Below are 9,536 nucleotides of genomic sequence, written 5' to 3' on the forward strand. Positions count from 1 at the left end.
TAAAATCTTTTAAAAAATTTAAAAAATAAAAAAAAAAGAAGTCAAAGATATGGATCACGGGGGCGGGGGAAAAAAAGAAGTCAAAGATCAATAAAAAGAATGATCCATAAACCCCAACTCTCTAATCTTATCACCCACTTTATTCATTTTGAGGAGTCTACACTCTGGACGAACTGAAGTATTACGGTGCCCTTGCGTCCCTAAACGTCCCCACCTCTGTACACTTAACTCATGCTCTGCCCACTGCCTGGATGGCCCTCTCCCATGCCTTACCCTTGGGGGATGCCCATTATCCAGGTTCCAGCTTGCAGACTTCAGCTTCCTCCAGGGAGCCACCCCTGACCCTCCAGCAGAGGTTCAGCGTGCCAGCCCCATGCTCCCACTTTCTGATCGCCGTCTAACTGTTTGACTTTTTTTTTTTAAAGCTTTTATTTATTTATTCATGAGAGACAGAGAGAGAGAGAGAGAGGCAGAGGGAGAAGCAGGCTCCCAAGGAGCAGAGAGCCTGATGTGGGACTCGATCCCAGGACCCTGGGATCATGACCTGAGCTGAAGGCAGTCGCTCAACCAACTGAGCCACCCAGGCGCCCTGAGGAGGTTATCATTAAGGTTTTCGGTCACTTGCAACCCCACACACAAGGATTAAATGACGTAATGCATACAACTATAACTCAGCAAACATTCTTTGGACATCTAGTTTCTGGCCAGCCAGAGATGCAAAGTCAGATATAGCGCACGGCCTTCGCAAAACTTAAGTGCCAAGCACACAGTAGATGTTCATCAAATGTAATCTCTCCCCCTTTGCCACCCATGGGCCAGATGCATGGCCGGCTAGAAGATTCACAATAAATATTGACTGAATCAAATGATTTATCCAAAGCTTCCATTGGCCAAAGTCCGGAGGAGAGGCTCCCAGGAACCAGGAGTGTCAGACCGCAGGTAGCTGGTTTAGGGTGAAGCTGTTTGCTCAGCCAGGGCCGGGCAGCCTCCTTTCTGCAGGAGGAGTATCTGCTCCACGGCAAGTGGTGTGAGCCACCCAGTCGCCAGACCCCGAACTAGGCTTCAGAAGCCCAGACCACTGCTGCTCCCTGGGGTGGGTGGGGGAGGGCAAAAACAAGACCCCAAAGTGCAGATTGTCTTGTTCATTTTGAAGTCAGGCATCCTTTGGGAATCTGAAGAAAGCTACAGGACCTCTCATGAAAGAAAAAAAAAAAGTGCATACAGTTGGCCATTCTGGGGTCCATGGATCCCGTGAAGCCAGGTGGTTACAGACTCCTGAGCAAGAAGAGCTGCAAGATTTCTTCTCCATCTAAGATCCTATGAATCTGTTTCTTCGTTTGTTTTCACCTAGGAAAAGTTCCACTCCTCCACTGCAGGAACATGCCTGAATATCTTATGTCTGTTCGGGCTCCTAGAGCAGGGGGCCAGGGACAGAGGGCTTAAGCAAAACAGGAAGGTATTTCCCCCAGTTCTGGGGGCTGGAAGCCCAAGATCAGGGGCTGGCACACGGGTTCTGGTGAGCACCCCCGTCTGGGTTAAGATGCCCATTGTTGTCCCACCTTGCACACAGGAGAGGACAAGGGTGCTCGCTGGGGTCCCTCTTATTAGGGCACTAATCCCATTCGGGAGGGCTCCACCCTCATGACCTAGTCACCTCCCACAGGGCCCCCTCCAAACACCACCACCCTGGGGGGTAGCATTTCAACATGTGAATTTGGGGGGACACATTCAGCCCATACCAATGCCCTTGGGAGAGTCCAACTCCCTTTTGGAAAACTCCTCCCCCAGAGGAGCCGCGGGCCTCATGGTAGGTGGCCTAGTCTTCCCGAAGGGAAGAGAGAAGCTACGCAAGATGCTGGCGGGGATTCGCATCCACACAGAGGGGCTGGCTGCAGCTGCAAGTAAAAAGTGGGCTGAGAGGAGGGGAGAGGGCTGGGGGGCGTGTGGAGAGGGGGTGATGGCCAGTGACCTCAGAGGCCCCTCACCCCCTCCGTGTCCCTGGATGTGGGATCTGAGTGCCTTTTCTGCTCCCAAAGGCTGCTCCAAGGACACGGCCCGTGATGGTGACGGAGCTTTACAGGTAAGGCCTCTGCAGAAAGTTTTAACGTGCAGGTGGGCGGGTTGGGGATCCACTCGTCTGATGGCGCTGAAGAGGGGTCTCACCGGTAAGTTGCCTTCTCCCCACCTGCAGTGGCCTGCCTCGTCTTTGGTCCCTCCCGCCCTCTGGGAACAGGGACCAGGTTCAAATGACACCTGGGAAGCGGCCGAAGAGGGGCCCACGGTGCAGGTTAGGGTTACTTGGTGAAACCTCGGTGCATCCGTCCGGAGAGGCGAGAGGCGTTACTGGATGGCGCAGGGCGGCCCCCGGCTGAGGCCGCCTGCATCCCCTCCCTGTGAGGGTGGTCCCTGCTCCCAGCAGACACCTGGCGTTCTTTTTTTTTTTTTTTTTTTAAGATTTTATTTATTTATTTGAGAGAGAGAGAATGAGAGAGAGCACATGAGAGGGGGGAGGGTCAGAGGGAGAAGCAGACTCCCTGCCGAGCAGGGAGCCCGATGCGGGACTCGATCCAGGGACTCCAGGATCATGACCTGAGCTGAAGGCAGTCGTCTAACCAACTGAGCCACCCAGGCGCCCCAGACACCTGGCATTCTTGGGGCCGGCTGCTGATGCCATCGCTGAGGGGAGCAAAGGTCGCTCAGGGGAGGCGGCCACCAGAGGTGGGGGAGGGCGGTGACGGAGCAGCACCGCAGCCTGGCCCCCTGCGGCCTCCCCACCCTCAAAGCCCGATCTGATCTTCACCTCCTCCTGCGGCCGCCCACCCGTGGACCGTCCCCAGCACAGGGCGAGCACTCGTTGCCTTCCCGCCCAAGTCGTTTATTGAGATCGTAGGTTCAGGCTTTCTCGGCAGCGGGTACACGGGTCTATTTTTACCGTTTACGGCAAGCTCCGGCAGGCCGGGTTCCAAGCTAAACAGAGGGGTGGAACTATGAGCTAGGGCTCTTGTCCAGCAGCTTTCGGTTTTCACGTAAGGACTGCAGGGCACGCCATACCCTAAACCACACACCCAGCGGCGCCCCACGAGGTTCCTGCTCCCCTGAACAGGCAGGCCCGCCAATGACTCGTGGGTGGACGAGGAGGGCACCTCTGAGCTCTGCCCTGCCCAGCACAGAAGGGGGAGGCGTGTGGAGCCAGGGCGACTCGTGGTCGGGCTGGACATGCCTGGTCATGCTCTCTCCCAGCCCGCGGTTGTGGGCGACATTCAGCTGCTGGCGAGGAGACCAGGCTCCCTGGTGAGTCGGGCTGTGGCCACCGTGGCCTTGGCCAGGCAACCCGGTGAGCCCCCACCCTGGCCGAGGGGCTAGGTGGCGGCCTCCACATCTTCTGAAGAGAATTAGACGCGGGGAAACAATTCGCGTCATTAGGGCAGGACCAGGCGGCTGGCCCTTCTGCTTCAGACACTACCCCAAAAAGCCTGGTGACGGAGGAAGACCCCATGTCTCCGGGTTTCAACCACACACAAACCGGTCATGGAAGTTTGAAAGAGATTTATTTAAAAACAGAACAAAAAAGAAGCTTTGGTATTTCAAAACCCAACAATCATCAATCACTAGAAAGTTAAATACCTCCCCTAAAGGCCAGAAGTACAAAAGCACAGATCTCCCCAGGCTCATGATAAGAGACAACGTGCGAACCAGGGGATGAGACGAGACCCGCGCCCTCCGCACAGGCGGGGCGGCGTCGGTCGGAGATCACCTCCACGACTCACTGTCTCAAGGGGATGTGAAAGCCATCCAGCCAAATCTCAACAATAAATTAAAAATTCAGTCAAGAAAGAACACATTAAATTAGGAATAGAACACAATTTTTCCTAAACAAGTCTTTTCAAAAGAGGGTCTATATCCTGGGACAGAAGAAAGGGGGGCGGGGGAAGCAGAAGGAGTGAGTTCAATTTCAAGTATTTTCCATCTAGGTTCATTTTATTGAGTCGAAAGCTTACAAGAAGTCCACTGGCCCTCCCCTCCCGCTCCCTGATGCCGACTCCTGAACATCCACACGCGCGCTGTGTCACTGGTGTCCCCAACAAGGCACAAAAGGGTGGGTGCTTTCAAAGGCTCCCTTGTTCGTGCAGCAGGCCTGTCAGTGCTGGGTGTCTTGTGCAGACGGGGCTGAAAGCAGGGCTGTTGATGCGCTCAGACACTGGGATCTTCCTGTCCAATTAACAGAACAAGTTGTTATTCTTCACCGCCAACCCCGTGGAAGCTACACGACTACCAGGGGGAGCAGGTGACAGAGATGACCCTGGTGGCCCCCCACCCAGGCTCTGATCCAGCTCTGCAGGCGTTCCTGGCCCAGGGACGTGTGACAGCCACCGTGGAGTCTGTGGCCAGGGCACCTCCGCAGGCTGGCTTGGTGTTCCTGGGCTCTGCTCTGCCGCGGCCCAGCTCGAGCCCGAGGAAATGGAGGGACAGGGGAGTAGCACCCCAAACTTAGGGGTTTGGCTCCCCCTCCCGATCAGGTGGGGAACCAAGGGCAGATGGGTATATGCCAAAGCCCACCAAGCAGCAGGGAAAAGCAGCTTGCCTACTTCACAGAGGCTGTCAGACCCACGCAATGCAAATTTAGCACCTGTTCCATTACAGCTCGGGAAGATTTCTTTCTCATCTGACTTTCAGTTTGTTCTTCAAGCTCGGAGCTCAGACCTGCTGCCCACCCTTCTCCCACTCCTTCAGGTTGAGTGCTACTTCTTCTCAACCTGGCCTCGGGCCAGAAACTAGAAACCAGAAGGCACGAAGCCCTCCGTGGAGGTAATGAGGCATCTCTCCTGAGTTGGCCCAGGCTCCTTAACTGCTGAGAGCACAGATCGAGACCTAATGTATCTCCCCACTCACTAGTCCGACAAGAAGAGAGGACAGTCCCTCCGAGGGACTTTCTCCTGTGATTGCCGATAATGGACTCCCTTCTGTTCCCTCTCCCGGGAAATCCTGGCAGCAAGAAAGCACAGAGGGCTGGGTGGCAGGGCAGACGAGGCGGCCTCCCCGAGGCTGAGCCTGATCCCCAAGACACATTCTAGCTGAGAGTCCCACAGTGGCCATGCTCAAAGTCACGGCTTCCTGGGGGCAAAGAGGTTTTAGGAAACAGGAGGGGAAGGATCGTGCCCTGCGCTGACAAGATGACCCCCTTAGCAGGCCCCCAGCAAGGGGCAGTGAACGGGCCCTCAGGGGTGAGGACAGGGGTCCCCCGCTGCAGCTTAGATGGAGGCTCGGGTCAACGTAGAGGTTTGTTGCAATTATTTGTAAATGCTGAGATTTACTGGGGGAGGGAAGGGACTGTCCCTGGGAGGCCAGTAGACTCAGCTACCCACCACTGTCCCTTCCTACGGTCTCCTCTTAGAAGTCACTTTTTCATATCCTCTCTAAACACACTCACTCCTCTCTGTGTCGCGGGTGGAGGGTACTGGCTTAGAAGGGGACCCCAGTAGGACCCGGGCCCTCCCCTGTGCTGGCCTCAGGACAGAACACAAGGCCGGGGCTTTATACCTTACTCCTGAAGAGGGGCTTGGCCCCAGGCCCACAGTACTCGTTGTAGATGAGCTTGAAGAGGAAGAGGTGGAAGAGGGTGATGAGGGAGGCCACGCTGAACCAGAAGAGGAAGGGCAGCCCAGGGTCCTGTTGGGCCATGTGCTCATCGTGGGCCAGGATGGCCTTGAGGTGCAGCGTGTGGCGCAGGTCCTGCAGGTGCGTGAGGTCGGTGGAGATGTAGAGCAGTGGCGTGATGGGCTGCGTCACCATGACCGGGAAGGTGTGGCCCTGGGGTGCCGAGGTCAGCTCCACGGGCTCCTCCAGGCAGCCCGCCTCGCACGCGTAGATCTTGCCGGGCTGGCCGCGCGACTCCACGGACACGTGCAGGTACGGCTTGCCCTCGGGGTCCGCGAGCACGGCCAGGTCGATGTGGTCGTTCTTGTAGCGGATGCCGTGCAGGGCGTAGCTGTTGTGCAGCACGTCGGGGTCGGCCTGGAACTGCAGGTGGTTCTCGGTGAACTGCAGCCCCCCGAAGCTGAGCACCATGCCCTGCAGGATGCCTGGGGCGCCGACCCGCACCAGCCCCTTGCAGCCGCGCTTCTGCAAGGTCAGCCTCCACAGGTCGGAGAGCTGCAGGATCTGCTGGACGGAGGACAGGCGGCCCGGCCAGAGGTTCTCGGCGTGCATGGTGGCGTGGCCGCTGAAGCAGTGGTCTTCATAGTTGAGCGTCGACTCCATCTGGTCGCGCTCCCGGTGGCTCAGGCTGGGGCTGAGCAGGGGGGCTGGCGAACAGGAGAGCATGTAGTACAGCGTCAGGTTCACGGTCAGGCCCGACGGGGTGTGGGCGTCCGTGATCTTCTTCATTTCCACGCCTGTAACACCACAAAGCGTGCACGTTAAGGAGGAACGGCGTGGCTGGGAGGCTGAGGTCAGGACATGAAGAGCAGCAGAGAATGCACCTTTGGCCCCTAGGGAGGCACAGGCGCGCCAGTCTCCCCTGAGGGGAGAAAGTCATTCTGCCTGGCTCCCTCACATGACCAACTTGACCCTGTGGGCCAGGAACCTAAAATCCTGTTCGAAGCGGGGCCTCCTGCCAGCGCCCAGAAGAACACAGACGGGGCCAGGACATGGTGGCGGCTGAAAAGTCCAGCCCTCTGCATCCACAACACTGTCATCAGCGCCCTGGCCTGTCTCAGCCTGCTCCTTGCTAACATCTTGTTCTCCAGTCCTGTAGCTTTAAATAACATCTGAACACCCCATCTCCCAAATCTGTATGAATTCTAGACTCAAACAGCTAACCGCCCATTGGGTGTCTCCACCCGGATGCCCGACAGGCATTTTGAACCTGACTCTTCCAGCCCCAAGCCAATCCTTCCCCAGCTTAACTCCGGACACTTGCTCAAGCCTTCCCCACAAATTTAGAAGTCACCCTCAAATTCTCACAGCCCACGCCCAGTCCATGCAAAGTCCTGGTGGCACCACCTCCAAAAGTATCAGAAGCCGTCCCCTTCGGTCTCCGCGGTCACAACACTGGTCCCAGGCACCCTCCTCTTTCACCTGGGCTCCTGCAAAATCCTCGCATGGGGTCTCCGTGTCCCGCTTTCATCCCCTCACAGTCTGTACTCTGCACACAGCAGCCAGAGGGAGCTTTAAAAATGTACAGCTGGTGGTGTCTCTGCTCTGTTTTCCATCCCACAGAGAATCAAAATCACCATCCTTATCAAGGTCTACAAGGCCCTTTCAGGATCTGGCGATCACCCCCCCTCCCTTGCTCAGTCACACTGGCCTCAACCACACCTCCTCCTGCCTTAGGGCCTCTGACCTGCCGGCTCCCTCCACATCATCACTCGGCTGGTTTCTTGCTATTCAGGTCTTGGCTAAGTGCTTCCTCCTCTGAGAGGCCTCCCTGACAACTGAAGCTAAACAGAAGCCCCACCCCACCCTTCCCCTCACCCCGTCACCCTCCAACACATACTTTTAACTTCACAGAACTTTTTATTCTAAAAAGTTATCTTGCTTATTCATTCAGATTTTCACTTTTCTAGTATCGTCTTCTTCCCGTCCAGAATTTGAGCAAGCACCATGAGAACAGGAAATTTGTTCTATTCACTTCTGTATCCCTCGTATGGGGAGAACAGTCCCTAGCAAGATCCACTCAATACTTGCTGAGTGAATTAAACACACGTTGAGCAACTAAGTATAAGGATTTAGACAACAAGCACCCTGGAACCCAAAATCTCTCTCTCATCTAGAATAGGATTTCCTTTACTGCAACAGTCAACGGGGGAAAGAAGTTTTCATTTGACCTGCCCATTCCAACTTGCTGGAGCAGAAGTTCCATTCCCTCCCAGTGAAAAGGTGCAGCCACTCTGGCCAAGGCACACTTCAGCCTAGCGAAAGTCCTGCCTTGGGGGTGCCTAGGACACGTGACTCTTGATCTCGGGGTTGTGAGTTCAAGCCCCACGATGGGCAGAGTTCACTTAAAATTTTAAAAAAAGCCCATGTCTGTCAGCAGCCAGACTGTGGGGAACTGAGAACAAGAATCTGGGGACGGCCAGGCCTCTCTCTGCCTGTTGATTTATCCTTTAAAAACTGACCCCCACATCCATTCTCCAAATCAGTCCTCATCTACAAGAACAAATAACAGTAAGACCTGTCCTTCACACTCATTCTTTCATTAGACTCTCACAAAAGCCCACTGAGGTCAGTGCTACCGTTATTACTGAATACAAGCCCATGGGGATCAGTTAACTGGTCCAAGATCACACAGATACTAAGTGGTAGAGCACAGAGTCAGCCCCAGGTCAATGGCCAAGCCCCGTGTAACCACCCCACTACTCCCCTTCAGTGTCACCTCCGTATACTTTAGCGGGGTATCTCCAGGGTGCACTGTGGACACCCTGGTGTAAGGTGTGGACTGTGGACCAAGAACTGGCCAGGCCTCACCTGGGCTGAAGAGCTGAGCCCAGAGGCGCTGGTGGTCCTGAAGTAGCTCAGCCGCTGGCATCTCCAAGAGCTCCAGCATTTCCTTTCGGGCCAAATCCTGGAGCACCTTGAGCTCCTTGGCTGCTTTGCTTTTGAGCACCTGGGGGCTAATGGGGCCTGAAACATGCACCACCCACAACACTGTCTCGTCCAGCTGTGTCTTGGGAGCCACTTGGAGCCGGTTCACTAGCTTCTTGGCGGCCACCACCACCAGGTGCACCAGCCCCGTGGGAAAAGGCGGGGACCGGCCTGAGTAGAGGAGGAACTGATGGTCTCCCACCTTCTCCAGGGTACTGGTGAAGGCTCTGGGGGCCGGGCCGGCAGTGGGCCCCACAGTCTGCAGCGCGGCCACCCGCTCCGTGGGATTGTTGAGCTGGATACGCTGCAGATAGACGTGGGGTCGGCCCCGGTGCGCCAGAAAGTCCTCTTGCAGCAGCACGCAGTCGCGGCCGGATCCTGTGACTAGGCCGGAGGCCGAGGCGGGCCCGGGGCCGGCGGCCGCAGGGCCGGGACCCGAGGTCCCCAGCTGCAGGCAACGCACTCGGCGCAGCAGCCCCTCACGCAGCAGCAACACTGCCTCTCCCGCTTCGGAGAGGGCACTGAGCGGGCGTAGCTGCACGAAGGGCACGAAGTCCGGCGCCACGGCGGGCTCTCGTTCTCCAGGAGTCACCCACAGCCGGTTGGCGGCCACGTCCAGTGCCAGGAAGCCGTTGGCCACCAGGGCCGGCACTCCAGGGCCCAGCGGGACAGCCTCACCGCGCTCCCGTAGGCCGCGCCAGGCGCGGGTGGCCGCCTCCAGGCAGGCAGAGGGCTCGGCGGCGCCCGGCTCGCCGCGGGCCCAGGGCAGCAGGTGCAGGCCGCCCGCGGCCCGCCGCGCCCCGGAGCCGGCGAACCAGAGAAGCAGCAGCAAGAGGCCGAGCAGGCAGAGTAGGCGGCGGGCCCAGCTGCTCGACAGGAGTCCCGGCAGCCCCTTAAGCCGCTGCTGCAGCCACATCGGGCCGCCAGGCGCGGCGCGGGGGCGGCCGCCGGGC

The 9,536-nt window shown here is 57.3% G+C and overlaps 1 protein-coding gene across 2 annotated transcripts; it reads right to left on the bottom strand.

Moving 5' to 3' along the window:
- Window positions 1–3,532: 3,532 nt before the first annotated feature.
- On the bottom strand, window positions 3,533–9,530 carry KIAA2013 (KIAA2013 ortholog). Of its 2 annotated transcripts, XM_044913877.1 has the most exons (4): window positions 9,396–9,530; window positions 8,467–9,326; window positions 5,539–6,392; window positions 3,533–4,209 (listed from the first exon to the last, which is right to left on the bottom strand). In XM_044913877.1, exons 1-4 carry the CDS (start codon window positions 9,497–9,499, stop codon window positions 4,192–4,194), a joined length of 1,836 nt encoding a protein of 611 aa, XP_044769812.1. In that variant the 5' UTR covers window positions 9,500–9,530; the 3' UTR covers window positions 3,533–4,191. The 2 variants fall into 2 exon arrangements, with proteins under 2 accessions (XP_044769812.1, XP_021539121.1); XM_021683446.2 differs by having other exon boundaries at window positions 8,467–9,530.
- Window positions 9,531–9,536: the final 6 nt, after the last annotated feature.

This window comes from Neomonachus schauinslandi, chromosome 4 (genome assembly GCF_002201575.2).
Source record: "Neomonachus schauinslandi chromosome 4, ASM220157v2, whole genome shotgun sequence".
NCBI lineage: Eukaryota > Metazoa > Chordata > Mammalia > Carnivora > Phocidae > Neomonachus > Neomonachus schauinslandi.

What these genes read in the sequence shown, in the direction of transcription:
- KIAA2013 (XM_021683446.2), bottom strand. Translation starts at nt 9,499, where the DNA reads ATGTGGCTGCAGCAGCGGCTTAAGGGGCTGCCGGGACTCCTGTCGAGC. An exon ending in GGCTCAGCTCTTCAGCCCAG is followed by an intron (nt 6,393 to 8,466) that starts GTGAGGCCTGGC and finishes GTGGTGTTACAG; the next exon opens with GCGTGGAAATGAAGAAGATC.